At 45.4% G+C, this 18385-nt stretch overlaps 1 protein-coding gene across 4 annotated transcripts in view; it reads left to right on the forward strand.

The window, feature by feature from the left end:
• Positions 1-18385, forward strand: part of SMIM17 (small integral membrane protein 17) — a 77552-nt gene that overhangs the window by 21392 nt on the left and 37775 nt on the right. For 2 of the 4 annotated variants that reach the window (XM_082436804.1, XM_082436805.1), the window contains exons 3-4: positions 2924-3150; positions 5621-12761. In XM_082436804.1, coding sequence (XP_082292930.1) covers positions 3015-3150; positions 5621-5901 — 417 coding nt within the window. In that variant the 5' untranslated portion in view covers positions 2924-3014 and the 3' untranslated portion in view covers positions 5902-12761. Of the gene's footprint in view, positions 1-2923; positions 3151-5620; positions 12762-16085; positions 16978-18385 lie in introns of those variants that run through there. The other 2 variants (XM_082436806.1, XM_082436807.1) reach the window with 2 other exon arrangements.

The following is an 18385-nucleotide window of genomic DNA, read 5'->3' on the forward strand; positions in this document are numbered from 1 at the left end:
CTCCTCCTGGAGATTGTGACCTTGCTCAACTTATCTTCAGATTCTCAATGCTCAGCACAGGCCTGGCACAAAGTTCCGGCTGAGAAATGGTTTGAAAAAAGTCATTTCCATTCGAGCACTTTATGGGTGGCAAATATTCACGGGGTCTCCCGGGGTGGTGATGTGTCAGCTCAGCTTTGGAGTACGGGCAGGATGTCTAGAAGCCCACACAGAAGGGCAAGGGCGAGCCAGGAAGAGGAAAAAACCTTTTTGTTCCTTCATTCATTAGGTACTCACTGTGTATGAAAGCTCACAACGACTGTAGGAGGAAGTTGCTGTTATCATCACCACCCTCGTTTTATTTTATTTTATTTTTTAATAAATTTATGTATGTATGTATTTCTTTATTTATTTAATTTTGGCTGCGTTGGGTCTTTGTTGCCATGCACGGGCTTCTTATTGCGGTGGCTTCTCTTGTTGCAGAGCACGGGCTGTAGGTGCGTGGGCTTCAGTAGTTGTGGTGCACGGGCTTAGTTGCTCCACGGCATGTGGGATCTTCCTGGCCCAGGGCTCGAACCCGTGTCCGCTGCATTTGGCAAGCGGATTCTTTTTATTTATTTATTTTTTTATAGGTCATATAGCCTAGGGACTGGGCATGTACACATGTGGCGGGTTTTATTTATTTATTTATTTATTTATTTATTTATTTATTTATTTATGGTTGTGTTGGGTCTTCGTTTCTGTGCAAGGGCTTTCTCTAGTTGTGGCAAGTGGGGGCCACTCTTCATCGCGGTGCGCGGGCCTCTCACTGTCACAGCCTCTCTTGTTGCGGAGCACAGGCTCCAGACGCACAGGCTCAGTAATTGTGGCTCATGGGCCCAGTTGCTCCGCGGCATGTGGGATCTTCCCAGACCAGGGCTCGAACCCGTGTCCCCTGCATTGGCAGGCAGATTCTCAACCACTGCACCACCAGGGAAGTCCCACCCTCATTTTAATTTATTTATTTATTTATTTATTTATTTATGTATTTATTTATTTATTTATTTATTTATTATTTTTGGCCACGCCGCTGAGCTTGTAGAATCTCAGTTCCCCGACCAGGGATCGATCCTGTGCCCCCTGCAGTGAAAGCACAGAGTCCTAACCACTGGACCGCCAGGGAATTCCCAGCACCCTCATTTTGCAGCTGAGCACACTGAAGCTCAGAGAGGTTAAAGTGACCTGTCAAAGTCACACAGCTAATGCGTGGCAGAGTGGAAATTCACGCCATGCACTCGCACCCACACCTTGCTCTTAACCACTCTGCTGTGATGGCTGCAATTAGCATCTTATTAACACCAGCCCTTCTTTCCCCACCTTTGAGATTACTCTCTCATTCTAGCACCCCAACTAGGACTTACCCCTCTTTTTCCTTTAAATTACCTCCCTTCTTTTCTAGCAATAATGTCCTTGAGGACCCTCTGCTAAGTGAAATAAATAGCTCACAAAAATACGGTGTGATTCTAGTTATACAAGGTGCCTACAGTAGGCAAATTCAGAGAGTCAGAAAGTAGTCTGGGGAGTTCCCTGTTAGTCCGGTGGTTAGAGCTCCGCGCTCTCCCTGCCGAGGGCCTGGGTACAATCCCTGGTTAGGGAACTAAGATCCCATAAGTATGGTGGTGGCCAGGGGTTGGGGGAGGGGGAGGGGGAGGGGAGGATCCTGCGTTTAACGTGGACAGAGTGTGATACACAGAGTTCTAGAGATGGATGGTGGTGATGAGTGCACAACAATGTGAATGTACACTTTAAAATGGTTAAGATGGTAAAATTTCTTGTTATGTGTATTTTACTCTTTTTTTTTTGGCCGTGCGGCATGTGGGATGTTAGTTCACTGACCAAGGATTGAACCCGTGCCGCCTGAAGTGGAAGTGTAGCGTCTTAACCACTGGGCCGCCAGGGAATTCCCTACTCATTTTTTTTTTTTTTAAGATTTTTTGACGTGGCCCACTTTTAAAATCTTAATTGAATTTATTACAATATTGCTTCTGTTTTATGTGTTGAGTTTTTGGCCCCAAGGCATGTGGGATCTTAGCTCCCCAACCAGGGATCAAACCCACAACCCCTGCATTGGAAGGCAAAGTCTTAACCATTGGACCACCAGGGTAGTCCCTACTCAACTTTTTAAAAAAGAAATTTAAAAGGGTGCTGAAGAGGGGGAAGTCTCTCCCTGGGATTCAGTGTTCTGTAGTCCTGGGTGTGTTAAACCTGCCTCCTGGGCTGACCTGATAATGGGTGAGTGCAGGGACTGTGGTGGTGGAGGGTTAGAGACCAAGAAAGGAAGCTGACCTCTGCCCCGCAGAGGCATGTGGGATCTTCCCGGACAAGGGCTCGAACTCGTATCCCCTGCATTGACAGGCGGATTCTTAACCACTGCGCCACCAGGGAAGCCCTAAAGAATATTTAATTTTAAATTGGATTTTTTAACCCTTATTTGGCAAATCCTTCTCCTCCTCCTTCTTCTTCTTAATGACAGCAGAGGAGAAAGTCATGCTATAGGGGGCTGGAGGGAAGAGTAGGGTCCTTCTCTCTGCAGCTACAGGGATTATGGGGGTAATTCTCTTTTCCTAAAAACTTCTAGCTCTATGCTTTGGGTTGTGGAATGTGTGTATGTGTGTGTGTGTGTGTGCGTGTGTGTGTGTGCATGCACGCACGCACGCACGTTTGCCTTTACTTTACCACTCTCTGACCCTCACCTCAAAACTCATTATTCCCTTTCTTGCTTTGTCTCTAGAGCACTTATCATTTGGCATGCTGTCTGTCTCTCTCCCCCCACTAGAATGTAAGCCCCAAGAGGGAAAGGAGCTTTGCTTCCCTCACTGCTGTATCTCTGGCATCTAGGAATCATGCCTGGCACAGGGCTGGCACTCTGTATTTGTTGAGTGACTAAATGTATGTCTCTCCTCAGGTTCTGAATCCTGTTCCCTGGGAAACCCAACAGAACCCTGGACTGGGGAGAGGAGGAGAAGCCTGCCTTTAAAGTTGAGCCTCCTGGAGAGATGCAGAGTCTCAGGCCTGAGAAGATGCAGGGGCTGCTGTCTCAGGAGAGCAGGGCCTGGGAGAAGCATGCTGCCCTCACCAAGGACTGGGTGGCTGTGGAGCTTGGGGCCTCCGGCTGTGACAGTGACAAGAAAGGTGAGGGGCAGAGGTCCTGTGTTGGGGGGCGGGGAGGTTGTGGCAGAGCCTAGGGAAAGACACGACTTCATTCCTTTGCTCCTTTCAACACAGTTTTATGGAGCCTTGTGTCAGTCAGCTTTTGCTATGTAACAAGTCAGCCCCAAACTGAGTGGCTTAAAGTAACAGTCATTTAGCTGCTAACGATTCTGTGGGTTGGCAATGTATGTGGCCGCAGGGAACAGTTCTGTTGCCCTTGCCTGTGTCGGCTCCCGCAATGCAGCTGCAGTGAGCTGAAGGGCAGCTGGTTCATCTAAGATGGCCTTACTGGTGTGTCTAGCTGGTTTGATGGTGCTGACTTAAAGCCATGTGTCTCCAGCAGGCTAGCCCAAGCTTATTCTCACGGGGGTGGTTGCAGAGTTCTTGGGTCCAGCAAGCAAGGGAAAACCCCAGGTCACAAGCACTTTTTTAGCCTCTACTGGCAACCCAACTGCTCACGGGCCATTGGTCGAAATAAGCCATATGGTCAAGCTCAGAATCAGTGGGGCAGAGTCGGGAGGGCAGCCCAAGGGTGTGGACACAGGGAGCAATGAACAAGCTGGAGGCCCCTGGGGGCAAAAATCTATCACAAGCACCTACTATGTGCCAAGTGTTAGGGTCTTGCAGTGAACAAGATGGCCTTTGTAAAGCTCTGATTCTTTTTTTTTCTTTTAATATTTATTTATTTATTTCCGGCTGCATTCGGTCCTAGTTGCATCATGCGCGATCTTTCATTGCGGTGCGCAGGCTCTCCTGTGGCATGCGGGCTTCTCTCTAGTTGTGGCACGGGGGCTCAGTAGTTGCGGCACGCGGGCTTAGTTGCCCCGCAGCATGTGGGATCTTAGTTCCCGGACCGGGGATCGAACCTGCGTCCCCTGCATTGGAAGGCGGATTCTTAACCACTGGACCACCAGGGAAGTCCCAAGCTCCAATTCTAGAGGAGAAAACAGGCACTAAAGAAAGACGTTACAAAATAAAGAGAAAGGTCATGTCTGACGAGACCTGTGGAGACAGTAAAACAGGATGATTGGTGGGGTGTGACAGTGTGATTGGGGAAGGTGGGAGAAGCACGAGAAGGATCAGTTGTTCCAAGGATGGGGAAACAGCTTCAAGGGCAGCCAGAGCTGAATGTGCAAGGACCCCACATTGGCAGCAAGTTTGCTGTGTTCAAGGAGGCCACGGGGAACAGAGCAGGGAGATGGGAGGGAAAAATGATAGAGATCAGCTGGGACCAGTGATGGGGCATCTTGTCAACCTTGGCAAGGAGTTTGCGTGTTACTTGAGTATTGGGAGACCACTGGAAGGTTTTGAAGAGGAGAAGACAGGATCTCATTTGTATTTCAAAAGATTCTTCTAAATCAGTAGTTCTCAACTGGGGGCAATGTTACACCCCCATCTCCTCCCCAGGCAACATAAGAGATCTTGAATGATCAGAACTGGGGAAATGCTGCTGCCATCTAGTGGGTGGAGGCCAGCAACGCTGCTTAGCGTCCTACAGTGCACTGGACAGACACCCCCCACCACCACCACCACCACAAGGATTTCACAGCCTGAAATACCAGCAGTGGCCAGGTTGAGAAACTCTACATCCAGCTGCGTGTGAGAATGAACCGTAGGATTAGGAGGTCAAGAGTAGAAGCTGGGAGGCCAGTTGGGAGATTCCTGCAACTGTCCAGGAATGGACAGGGGAGGAACAAAGAGATATCAAGGGTGACCCCTGGGATTTTGGCCCAAACATCTGGCAAAGAGTGGTGCCATTTGCTGAGATGGGGACACCTGAAAGGCACACCCACAGGAGAATGGGGGCTGGACCTTCTACTAGGAAAGGGTCCTTCCTTCCACGGGAGATGAGCAGATCTGGGACAGAAGTTGTGGGAAATAGAAATGTCAGTTCTGGCAGTGAGGAGGAGGTTTGGGGCTCCCGGCAGGATCTGGGTGCAGAAAGAGTGGAAAATGGCCATCTCTGGTCCAACCCCCAGTTCTATCCAGTTGAGGAGTGAGAAGGATGTTGAGGTTCGAATATGGGGAGATTTCTTCACCGGAGGCTGGAAGCTGGGGAAGCCTTGTTCCTCCTGGTTTAACTCTGTGGCTTTTTCTTCTGCTTTCTCACTCAGTTTTTGCCAGAGGCCTGTAGAGAAGGAACTATCGTACCCATTTGACAGGCGAGGGAATAGAGGCTCAGGTGGTGAATCACATCAGGTGACTCGCTTTAAGTCTCCCAGGTAGTTAGTGACAGAAATGGGATCAGAATTCAGGTCTCTCCTTCTCTCCACCCCCACCTGAACCACATGGGCAGTGTGTGTGTGTGTGTGTGTGTGTGTGTGTGTGTGTGTGTGTGTGTGTTAGGATATCATCAGAAGAGGGATGGCAGGCGGGAAGAAAGCAGAACCCATCCAGCTGGCCTGGTCACTCACTCATGACTCCTTTCTCCTCCATTCCCCCCCTCACCCAGACCTACCTTCTCCCGAGACTGGGCATCCCCAGGAGTGGAGCTCGGTGGAGGAAGACGATGAGTCAGAGGACTCCCAGGTAAGCTGGCGATTCCTTCCTCTTTTGATGATGCCCCACTCTGCAGATGTCAGTGGGTTGTCACACTCCCTCACTCAGCTTGGGATTTCCCTGCCCCACAGAAGTCTGTTTGGGGATGTGAGCCCCAAGAGGCCTCCCATGGGAAACAGGACATATTCCATGGTAGTCAGACATGGAATGGAGGGTCTCAGGTGGTGGGGGTAACTCCACCCATGTGTACCCTCCAACCCTTCACTCATAAATCCTTCATAAATTAACCATTCATTCATCTGTCCTCTCATTTGTTCACCCAAGCATTCATCTGCCTACTCACCCATATACCCATCCATCCATCCATCCATCCATCCATGTGAGGTCATCTGTCTATTGACTTATTCATCCATCCATCGACCCTCCCAACTACTCACCCTTCTACCTATCCATTCATCCATCTACCCATTGAACGTCCACCATCCATTCATCTGTCCTCTGATTCACCCACCCAGCCTTTCATTTGCCTACTCATCCACACACCCATTCCATCCATCCATATATCCAGTTATCTATATACCCAATCAGCTGCCATTCATCCGTATGCAACCACTCCATCCATTCAACCCACCCACTCATCCATCCATCTATCCACTCATCTATCTACCCACGCATTCATCTATCTACTACCTGTTGGCTGTTGGAAGGATGTGGCTACTATTCCTCCACCCATATGCCTACTCATCCATCCATCCATCCATCCATCCATCCATCCATCCATCCAACCAACCATCCATCCATCCACTAACTATCTACTGGGTTTTAATCCAAGTACTGCGAATAAAACCAAAAAGAGTTATCAAGCACATTACTTTCACTGAAATACCTAGTGTTTTCTGTGGGGAGCATAAGACATCAACATGTGAAATAATAACAGTGGTTCTTTTATTTACATATTTATCTTATACATTAGGAAAAAACCACATAACCACTCTTGGCAACACATGAGGGTCCCATCTGCCAATCGTATATCAGAAATCCAACTTGGACTGGCTCAAGCCAGGAAAAGGTTTATTGACACAAGGTAGGGGGAGGCAAGCTGAACAACCAACCATGATAGTGTAGAAATAAGTGCTGGCTGCACGTGAGATGGCTCAATGGAAGAAGAAAGTAACTCTGTGGGCCAGGAGGTTTATTCTTGAATACCCAAGAGACACCACACCTGGGATTTTAGGGAAGTAATTTCCCAGGCAGAGCAGGGGAGGAAACAGCATGTGCAAAGACGGAGGCATGATGTAACAAGGCACATTTGGGGAACACTGGAGTTAGGGGCATAGCAGGGACTGGGATGAGATCATTCATTCAGTCCACAACTATTTGTTGTGCACCTACTATGTGCCAGGCAGTGTCCAAGGCAATGAGGGTGCAGCAGTGAATGGGAGAGCGATGGCTCCTATTTTCATGGGCTCACAGTCACCGAGGTAGACAGACAATTGGCAAAATGAGTAGCTAACCTATACTTCATGCTGGATGGTAATAAGTGCTATGGAGAAAAATTAAGCAGAGTTATGGGTGTACGAGGTGAGGGTAAAGGTTGCTATTTTAAGAAGTTGTCAAGGGAGTCCCCCTGAGAGGGAGCTATTGGAGTACAGACCTGAAGGAGGTGGGGAGTGAGACTGGCAGATATATCTGGTGGGAAGAGGTTCTGGGCAGAGAGGGTACAACAAGTGCAAAGGCCCTGAGGTAGGAGTGTGCCTGGCATGCGTGAGGAACAGCGGGGCTGGGGGGTGTTGGTTGGCTGGAGAAGAGTGGGAGGGAATAGTAAGATATGAGGTCATGGTGGTGATGGGGGTGTATGACGTAGGGTATTGTCAACCATGCTAAAATGTTGGCTTTCACTCTGAGTTGGGTGGCTACTGTAGGGCAGAGAAGGTTCCAGCTTATGTTTCACAGGACCCTCTCGCTGCTGAGTTCCACGCCATGGAGGTTGGGTGTATCTTTTTTTTTTTAATTTTAAAGAAGTGTTTTTATTTTTATTTATTTATTTATTTGGCCACGCAGCATGTGGGATCTTAGTTCCCCAACCAGGGATGGAACCCTCACCCCCTGCAGTGGAAGAGCAGAGTCTTAACCACTGGACCGCCAGGGAAGTCCCCGGGTGTATCTTGTAGGCAGTGGGGAGCCTCTGGGGATTTGGGGATCTACAGAAATCACTCTATTGGCCTCTGTGGAAGGAAGGGAGATTGGTTGAGGCAGAGGGAGAGGCAGAGGTGTAAGAACCAATCAGGAACCTCCAGCTGGTTGGAAGTGATCCAGGTAAGACACGCACTGACGTCGCACGTATTATGGGACTGACATGATTCTAAGTGGTTCTTGTTATTTTATTTTGCGTTTTTAAAAAAATTTTTTATTGGAGTAGAGTTGATTTACAATGTTGTGTTAGTTTCAGGTGTACAGCAGAGTGAATCAGTTATACATGTACATATTTTCATTCTTTTTTAGATTATTTTCCCATATAGGTTATTACAGAATATTGAGTTCCCTGTGCTAGACAGTAGGTCTTTATTAGTTATCTATTTTGTATACGGTATAGTGTGTATGTTAATCCCCAACTCCTAATTTATCCCTCCTCTCCCCTTTCCCCTTTGGTAACCATAAGTTTGTTTTCTACATCTGTGACTCTATTTCTGTTTTGCAAATAAGTTTATTTGCATCACTTTTTCAGATTCCACATATAAGCGATACAATATGATATTTGTCTTTCTCTGTCTGACTTACTTCACTTAGTATGATCATCTCCAGGTCCATCCATGTTGCTGCAAATGGCATTATTTCATTCTTTTTTATGGCTGAGTAATATTCCATTGTGTATACGTACCACATCTTCTTTATCCATTCCTCTGTCGATGGACATTTAGGTTGCTTCCATGTCTTGGGTGGTTCTTGTTATTAACTCGACACTCACTAGCTCTCATTATTAATTCATGAGCCCTGTGAAGTAGTTAATATGGTTTCCCTCTCTTTAAGATGAAGCTAGGGTGGGGGAGGTGCCAGAGACCTCTGTGACATCATTCATTCATCACTCATTCACTCCATCATGGCTCATTCAACCAGCATTGATGGAGCACAGGCTGGGGCCCGGCAGGGGTGGGCGGTGGGTCCTGACCCAGCTGAGCTGTCTGCATGGACTCAGCCTCCTTCCTGTAAGTGGCCCCCTTCCAAAAAAAAAAAAAAGAGAAGATCAGGCCGTATGGGACCAGAGACCTTCAATATCAATAAGAGGCAGGCTCCACAGCCCTCACCATGGGGCTAGCTCAATTTATTTGATTCTCTTAATAGTTCTTGATGTGGGATCCGTTACGATTGTATTTTACAGATGGGGAAACTAATGCACAGAGAGGTCAAGTAAACTTTCCCCGGAGCACTCAGCTTGTAAGTGGTAGGGGTGGGATTTGAATTCAGTGCCTTTCTTAACCACTAAAGTATCCTGTCTGTCTGGGGACTTTATCCTCCCCCAAGAGAGGACTGGGGATAAGGGGTGAGGGCTTCTCCCCATCCCACTACTCAGTTATGTCCCTCCACCCCTCAGGCGGGGAGGAGTGAGTGAAGGAATGGAGGGGAGGAAAGGAGTTACTTTCCTGATATTTCTTTTTTTTTTAATTTATTTTACTTATTTTATTTTTGGCTGCAATCGGTCTTTGTTGCTGTGCATGGGCTTTCTCTAGTTGCGGCAAACGGAGGCTACTCTTCTTTGTGGTGCGCGGGCTTCTCATTGTGGTGGCTTCTCTTGTTGCGGAGCACGGGCTCTAGGCGCGCGGGCTTCAGTAGTTGTGGCACGTGGGCTCTAGAGTGCAGCCTCAGTAGTTGGGGCGCACGGGCTCAGTAGCTGTGGCGCATGGACTTAGTTGCTCCGTGGCATGTGGGATCTTCCCAAACCAGGGCTCGAACCCATGTCCCCTGCATTGGCAGACAGATTCCCAACCACTGCACCACCCAGGGAGGCCCCCTGATATTTCTTTTTTTTTTTTAAGATTTTTTTTTTTGATGTGGACCATTTTTAAAGTCTTTATTGAATTTGTCACAATACTGCCTCTGTTCTATGCCTTGACTTCCTGGCCGCAAACCATGTGGTATCCCAGGTCCCCGACCAGGGATAGAACCCGCACCCCCTGCATTGGAAGGTGAAGTCCTAACCACTGGACCGCCAGGGAAGTCCCCTGACATTTCTAAGACACAGAAATTCCCACTCTATGGCTCCGGACGTAGGAAAGCAGGGAGGAAAAAATAGTCCCATCACTCCCGTACCATAAAATACAAGCATGTGTCACAAATGCAAACCTTCTAAGTATGAGGTAAGGAAAGAAATAGACTTGGTAAAAGTTGCTATAAAAGCAAAACTCATCTACAACATTAGAAATCCAGATACTGGTTCCCTTCGAGGTGGGGTAAATGAGGGAGGAAGGGAGCATGAGAGGGGGACATTTTGGGGTGGTGATAATGATCTGCTTCTTCTTCTGGGTGCCAGTTACACGATTCACCTTCCGGAGATTCATCACGTTTGTAGGATACATGCAATTTTCTCTTTGCATATTATACTTCAACAGAATGTTTTTAGAAGGTTGTCCTGTTTCCTTGCAGGCATTTTTTTCCTGGAAGTTGAGACTGAACTAGGATTCTTGTGCAAGGGATTTATTGAGGAAGTGTGTTCTCGGGTGGAACCCATAAGGAGTGAGGGAAGTTGGGAAGGAGGAGAAGGAGTGAGGCAAATATTATATGGGTTTAACGGAGGTCCAGCTTCAGTCTGATCCCACAGGGAGCTCTGTAGTGTGAATAGTACCAGTCCTTCTCTGAGCCAGTGGGGAGGCTTTTATCCCCCATCGCTGGTTGTGGACAGCTGTCTGGGGTGAGTGTAACCTTCTAGGTAACTCTCTAGAGAGGTGGCTCCTCTTAGCAAAGGGCATTTCTCAGGAGAAAGGGGGCAACCATAAATATAAACCATAAACCATCAAGTTAGCAGCCAACACTCGCAGCAGCTGGAGGAGAAACAAAGAGGAACTAAGTGAGGCACTGACGGGTCCATTACATGTGGTGTCGTGTGCGTGTGTGTATGTGTAAAATTTTTGGATTTCAGATGAGCCATATTCACTACATTTTCTTCTTTTTTAAAACTTTTTTTTTTTTACATTTTCCTGAATTTATACTCTGCTTTTTAAAAATGGAGGCATACCTGGGACTTCCTTGGTGGTCCAGTGTTTAAGACTCTGTGCTTCCACTGCAGGAGGCACGGGTTAGATCCCTGGTCGGGGAAATAAGATCCCACATGCTGCGCAGCACAGCCAAAAAAAAAAAAAAAAAAACAATTGAGGCATAAGTATTTCCAATAAAATGCACATATCAGTAAGTGTCGACACACATATGCTTGTGTAACCAACCTGCCATCATCCTAGAAAATGCCTTCATCTTCCTTTCCAGTCTGACTCACTCCCTCATCCCAGTTCTGATTTCTGGTTGCATAGATTCATTTTGCCTTCATATAAATAGAGTCCTACGGTAAATGACATATATTTCTTAACCCCCGAAAAAGGAAATTATACCAAGATTATTATTCTGCCATTTGGTGTTTTCACAACAATATCGTCTGGATCACTTTCTATCCTGATCACTTTCATCCTTTTTAAAAATTACGTTTTACAGCTGCTGAATATTCTATACTGCAGTGTGTCATGCCCATTTCCTCAACAGATGAATTGTTAGGTTATCCTTGTTTGTGTTGCCACAGGAGAATGAATGTTTATCCAGTTGGCTTCATTTTCTGTAGTGTGGATTATTAGGGACTTCATAAGATCTCTGAATGTAGATCCACTGAATCAGAAATTCCCAGGGTGGAGCCCAAAATATGTGAAAAACTCCCCCAAGAGGTTTCTGATGCTCTGCCAGGTTTGGGAACTGCTGACGTGGGTTATTCTCTCCAGGGTGTAAGAGGAAGGTTTGAAATGAGGTGGCATCCAATGGGGGAGAGCAAGCTAGAGGGAGGAATTGGTCCTTTCCCAAAGATTAGAGATATGAATCCCATTAATGGTTTATAACATGCTTCAATATCTCGTAGTACGTGTCCCCTTCATTTCTCTCCTTTTACAGAATTTTTTTAATGTTCACCACTGCCTGGCTTTCCAGATAACTCATTCATGCCCATTCCCAAAACTTCCCAGATATTTTAATAGCAACTGCATTTAACTCATCGTTATTTTGCAGAAGAATTGTCACCGTTTTAAACATTTTGTCTTCCCATCCTTCGTTGTGGTATGTCTTTTTTTTTTTTCTTGGCCGTGCCACGCAGCATGCGGGATCTTAGTCCAGGGATCAAACCCGTGCCCCCTGCAGTGGAAGCACAGAGTCCTAACCACTGGGCCGCCAGGGAACTCCCTGTCTTTCCATTCATTCATTCATTTGAGAAATACTTATAAACTTGGACTCTGGGTCAGGCACTGGAGGTACAGCCACGAGCAAACTAAAATCTCTGCCCTCTCTGGACACGGAAGAAAGAGAGCTGGGGAGGGGAGATGGGTGGTCTACCGTGGGGAGGTATTGGGGGATGCTGTTCTATACAGAGTGGTGTGGGAGGGGGTTTCTAAAGATGTGGTGGAAAATGTGGAGCTGGAGGATGTGGCGGAGATATCCAGGCAGGAGAAAGCATAACTGCAAAGGCTTGGAGGTGAGAGTGGCTGGGGCAGAGTGACTTTAGCTTTGGAGGGATCGCTCTGGCTGATGCATACAGAAGAAATTGGGGGTGAGGGGAGTGTCAGGATAAGAAACAAGAGTGCCCAGTTTTTAACCCAATTGTTTGGAGTTGGGTTTTTTTTTGGTATTGAGTTGCATGAGTTTTTCATATGTTTTGGATATTAACCTTTCGTCAGATGTATGATTTACAAATATTTTCTCCCATTCAATGGTTTGCCCTTTTGTTGATAGTTTCCTTTGCTGTGCAGAAGCATTTTTGTTTGAGGTAGTCCCACTTGTTTATTTTTGTTTTTGTTGCCTGTGCTTCTGTTGTCATACAAAAAAAAAAATCATTGCCAAGACCAGTATGAAGGAACCGTTGCCTTATGTTTCTTCCATGAGTTTTGTGATTTTAAGTTTTACATTCAAGTCTTTAGTCCATGTTGAGTTAATATGGTGGTATGGTGTAAGATAGTGGTACAGTTTCCCATAAAATAAACTCAGAAATTGAATTAAAACAAAGAAAGAAACAAGAGTGATGGTGACTTTGACCGGTGTGATGGTACTGGGGGGAGTGGATGGAAGTGGTCAGTGTCTGGATGTATTTGTAAGGTGAAGCCAACAGCATTGGCTGGTGGGTTGGATGTGGGCATTGAGAGACAGGAGTTAAGGGTGCCACAGTTGGATGCCTGGAGGGACCTGAGAGGTAGACTGGGGGAAAACTGCAAGAGGAGCTTTTTGGGGGCCAGTGGGGAGGGATATTAGGATATTTGGGACATGTAAAGTTTAAGGTGCCCATGAGATATTCAAGCGGAGATGGCAGGTATACAGTGAGATTTATGTCAGGAATTTAAGAGAGGGGTTGGGTCAAGAAAAACACACACACGTACATGTGAAGGTCATTAGCGTACAGGTGGTATTTGAAACTGTGAGAATTTATATATCATTTTGAAATTTTCACCACATGTATCATCATTCTGATATTTCCTCTGCTAGGACATAGGTATAGTACTTAGTTTTGTATATTTATGTCTGGTCACTTTGTTGTATACTTTTTTATTTGTTTTTATTGAGGTATAGTTAATTTACAATGTTGTGTTAGTTTCAAGTGTACAGCAAAGTGATTAGTTATACATATACATAAATATTCTTTTTCAGATTCTTTTCCATTATAGGTTATTACGAGATATTGAGGATAGTTCCCTGTGCTATAGTTTGTAGTTTTTAATTCAAACAGCTTTACAGCTGATACACTGTCTCATTCCCAATCCTGTAATCCCATTTTCTTGCACATGACAATGGTGGCTCCCCCTCTGATATTTATACTTTTTCTTTTTGTGTGTGTGTGTGTGTGTGTGTTTCAGGGCTTTGTGGAGTGGTCAAAAGCTCCGCAACAAATGACCATAGTCTTGGTAGTGTGTGTGCTTTTTTTGTTCCTGGTTTTAACAGGGATGCCTATGATGTTTCACATTTAACTATAAAAGTGGCTATTGTTTAGAAATAGATGCCCTGTGTCATGTTAAGGAAGAGCCCTGATTAAAAATCAGGAATAGGTCTTGAATATTATCAAATGCCCTTTAAACATCAATTGAGATGATTTTTCTTTTGTATTTAACCTTTTTGTGTGATGTTTTGAATTACTGTATTTCACTGACCTTAAGACATCATCGATTGTAAAACACGCATTATTTTGCATACCCCTGAGAAAGAAAAAAAATGCTACTTAAATGTAAGATGCCACCAAGTGGAAGATGCATCCTGACTTCAGAGAAGGTGAACACGTGCAACTTAGGAGCGATGAAATCTGGTAGATTTCTTAATTACAGATCATCTTTGCATTCTTAGGATGGTGGTACAGCAGTCTTTTCAGATATTGAATTCTATTTCTTCATATTTTCTGTAGGATTCTTGCCTGTATCTTCTTATGTAAGACTGGCGCTATCTTTGTTAAGTTTTGGTATCGTGGCTAAGCTTGCATCATAGAAGGACTTGAGTAAAGTTTAACCTTTTGCTGTGCTTTCGAATACTTTCTGTAGCTTGAGAAGTATCAATTCCTTGACATTCTGAAAGAATTCACCAGTAAAGTAATCAGGTCCTAGAGCTATGGAGGGGAAGTTTCAGTGAGTTCTTGGATGGCTTTCTCCATTTCTTCTCATGTTATCAGCTTATGAATACTTTTTACTCCATTATTTTTATGATTTACAGTGTTCTTTTATCCCCTAGGCTATGCTTCATTCCACCGAGCTTTTTCCCCCCCAGATGATTAGCTTATTTGTGCATAGTATTTTATAATTAAACAAAATCTTCTCTTTATTTTGTTCTGTCCCCTTTCTGCCTTTCAACTTCTGTTTGTGGTTATTAGATTTGTCAAAGTTTTATCTAGTTTATTATTAATTTTCTGAAGAACCATCATTAGGATTTATTTATGTCCATTATTTCTCTAGTTTATAATTTGTTTTCCTTTAACATGTATTGGGTTTATTTTTTATTGTTTCTATTTCTTGTCTCAATTTTTTAATTGAGTACTTAGTTCATTTATATTCTTTTTACAAAGTTATTTACTGTAATAGTGTTCTTAATAGTATAAATGTACTTCTGGTTATAGCCTTGGCCACATCTTAAAGTCTGATAATTCAGGTTTTGTTTATGTTGTTAATTATTATATTGCAGTGTTTCTAAAGAGTGCTTTGAAACTCAGTGATTGGGTTTATTTAAAAAGAGTTTGGTTTTCTTGATTTACTGCACTGTGAACAGAGAATGTGGCCTATAATATATCTGCTTTCAAACCTTTTTTTTTTTTTAACTTTTGGGTTTATTTATTTTTATTTATTTATTTATTTATGGCTGTGTTGGGTCTTCGTTTCTGTGCAAGGGCTTTCTCTAGTTGCGGCAAGTGGGGGCCACTCTTCATCGCAGTGCGCGGGCCTCTCATTATCGCGGCCTCTCTTGTTGCGGAGCACAGGCTCCAGACGCGCAGGCTCAGTAATTGTGGCTCACGGGCCTAGTTGCTCCGCGGCATGTGGGATCCTCCCAGACCAGGGCTCGAACCCGTGTCTCCTGCATTGGCAGGCAGATTCTCAACCACTGAGCCACCAGGGAAGCCCCACTGCGCCACCAGGGAAGCCCCTCAAACCTTTTAAAAAGCTTTTATCATGGCCTAGAACATATCCAGTGTTTGTATATGTTTCATGGACAGTTAAGATCAATATATATTTTCTGTCTGTAGAATTCAAAACTTTACATGTCAGTTAATTAACTCAGTCTTATCAATTACGTTGCTCAGAATCATGTGCTGTTTAATTTTGGCCGACCCTATATGTCAAAAACCAATAAGGTCATGTGAAAATCTGTTAGTATAATTACGTTTGTCAATCTGTTTTTATAATCTGTACTTTATGTATTCAGCAACTGTGTAATTTGGTACATATAATACATACAGCATTGTTATGTCTTTGCCAATTAAATAATATATGTAAAATACCAAGCACAGTACCAGGCATATAGTAGGCACTCAATAAATGTTGGTTAAAATCTGATTCTGAATCCTTTATCAAATATAAAATGATTGTCTTTAACCAATTTAATCCCTTGCTTTAAATTTTACCTTGTCTAATAGTGGTTGATATTACCATCCTGCTCTTTTAAACTTCCTGTGTATATGTGTGCATATTTAGACTTTTTGAGTCATTTTGTTTTAATAGGAGTTTCAGTGGCCTCCCCTGAGTTTGCTAGAGAAATCAGGGCAGGAGAAGTATGGGCTTCTCTCTCTCTCCATTCCTCTCTCTGGATAATTGCACCCAACAAGCCAACAACTGGCCCTTAAAAGAAAGAAACACAAGCCTCAGCTGTTTCATTCATTAGTGTTTTATTGGTTGCAAATAGGAGAGTCTCAATTCAAATGAACTCAAGCAAAGAGATTCATTATAGATTCACTTACACCAAAGTTCAGGATGAAATTGGCTTCATTTAGAGCTGGAATGAACTGTTGTGATGACTGAATATGTAAATGAGGATATGTAGGCTGTGTTAAAGATGTTATTTGTAAAAGGCATTGACCAGTGCAGAAAATAATTTAAAATAAAATATCTCTTTTCAGGAATGATATTCTTGGAAATGTTGGGAAAAGATTCCTGGGTCTTGGAAGATAATTACTAGAAATATGCAGGGGAAGTAGTATATCTTTTTTTTTTTTTTAATGTATTAAGTATTCCTGGAACAAAAGCAGTGAGTTGGAAGGGGAGGATTGTCCAAGTAAAGAATGGATTTATAAGGAACAAAATTTAGAGCTGGTTCTCCAGGTCTAAAAATATTGCTGAGGACTTTCCTCTCCGCTGACCTCCTAGTTACCTTCCTTTTGGGGGTGACCTCCTTCTCCTTCTCCACGTGGCTGGGAGGATAGCTACCACCCCCATCACCTCTTCCACTTGGCAAGGCGGGGAGGCGGGGGTGGTTTCAGGGCAGATTCTCGTCACACACACCCCACCTCCCATCGCTGCTTGGCTGCAGGGACCAGAGTCTTGCAATAAAGGATGCAGAGGCCCGAGGCAGGAACAAGCTGTCGGAGGAGCCGGCGAAGAACGATGCACAGCTGGGCAGAAGTGAATGGAGATGCCTGTGGAGACCATCACTGATGTCCAGGCCAAGGGACTGAGATTAGCTCAGACGAAGCCGGTAGTCTTAATCACAGTTGTGAGATATTGAAAATTATCACGCTAGTAATATACATCATATTAGCAGTGGTTATTTATTTGGGCTCTGCCATGTGCCAGGAACTTCATTTCATGGATGATTAAAGTCTCCACCAGCACCGCTGATGCTCTGTTCTCCACCCAACAGCCAGGCAGATCCCATTAAACCATAATTAAGACCACATATAATGCACCCACCTCAGCAAGTAAAAGCTAAAGTCCTCACAATGGCCGTCCAGCCCCACGCAAACCCGCCTGCGCCCCCATCTCTGCTTTTTGCTCCCTCCGCTGCTCCAGCTGCACTGGCCTCTTTGCTGTTCCAAAAAACACATCGTGCACCAGCCTCAGGACCTTTGCACCAGCTCTGGAATGGACCTCTGCCTGGAATGCTCTTCCCCCAGAAGCCCACAAGGCTCCCTCAGTCCTACAGGTCTCTGCTGCAACGTTCGCCTCCTTAGAGAGGATTCCCTTGACCACCCCCTCCGCAGGTCACTCTCTGATCATCCTCATAGCCTGTATCACCACCTGACAGTTACGGATTAATGCGGCTCTTTTCTGGCGTCCTCCTACCCAGGTGGCTTTCTCCAGAGAAACTTGGACTTGGGAAGGTTGAATTGGAGGGGGCTGCGGAGATCAGGCTGTGTCTCCCAGGAACCCTCCCTACAGCCACACCACCTTGTGGGGCCCCAGCCTCTCGGACCCACTCCCCCAAATGCTTGAAGCTGCTCTGTCCCCTCCTGGAATGGAGATGTTGGACCCAGGGTAGTATCTGCATATAGTATGTGGGGGACGTGGTGGAGGGGGAAATAGGTCAAATAAGTTGGCAAATATGGCAAATTTAAAATCATAGGGAAATAGCTGGGATGCCCAGCCGCTGGTCCATAGCTTGTAATTCTCATCATGAGACTGCCTACTCCGAGGATGGGCAATTCCGGTTGTGAGAGTGGTTTGGGGGTCGGTGGGCTTGCTGCAAGCTGCCACCAGGGAGCGGCTTCAGCATCCAGCACCGTGGTGTTCATGGACTGTCCACTTCTCTTCCTCTTGACCTTATCTGTAATCCCTACATTTCAAAAGCTCCGAAACAAACATTTTCGATGACTCCTGCTCCAGGGGCTCAGCTCCTTCCGCAGCTGTGGACACTCAGACTCTGACCTCGCGGGGGCTCCATTCTTTCTGCAGCAGGAGGGTCTACAAACTCCTGCTTCCTCTGGGGGCTGCCGACTGCAGCAGGAGGGACTCAGGGCAGACTCGCCACACACATCCCTATAGCCCATCCCTGCTCCTGGGCAGGGACAGGAGGTCACAGCCGGCCA

The sequence above is a fragment of the Balaenoptera physalus genome, assembly GCF_965194825.1.
Source record: "Balaenoptera physalus genome assembly, chromosome: 19".
Lineage (NCBI taxonomy): Eukaryota > Metazoa > Chordata > Mammalia > Artiodactyla > Balaenopteridae > Balaenoptera > Balaenoptera physalus.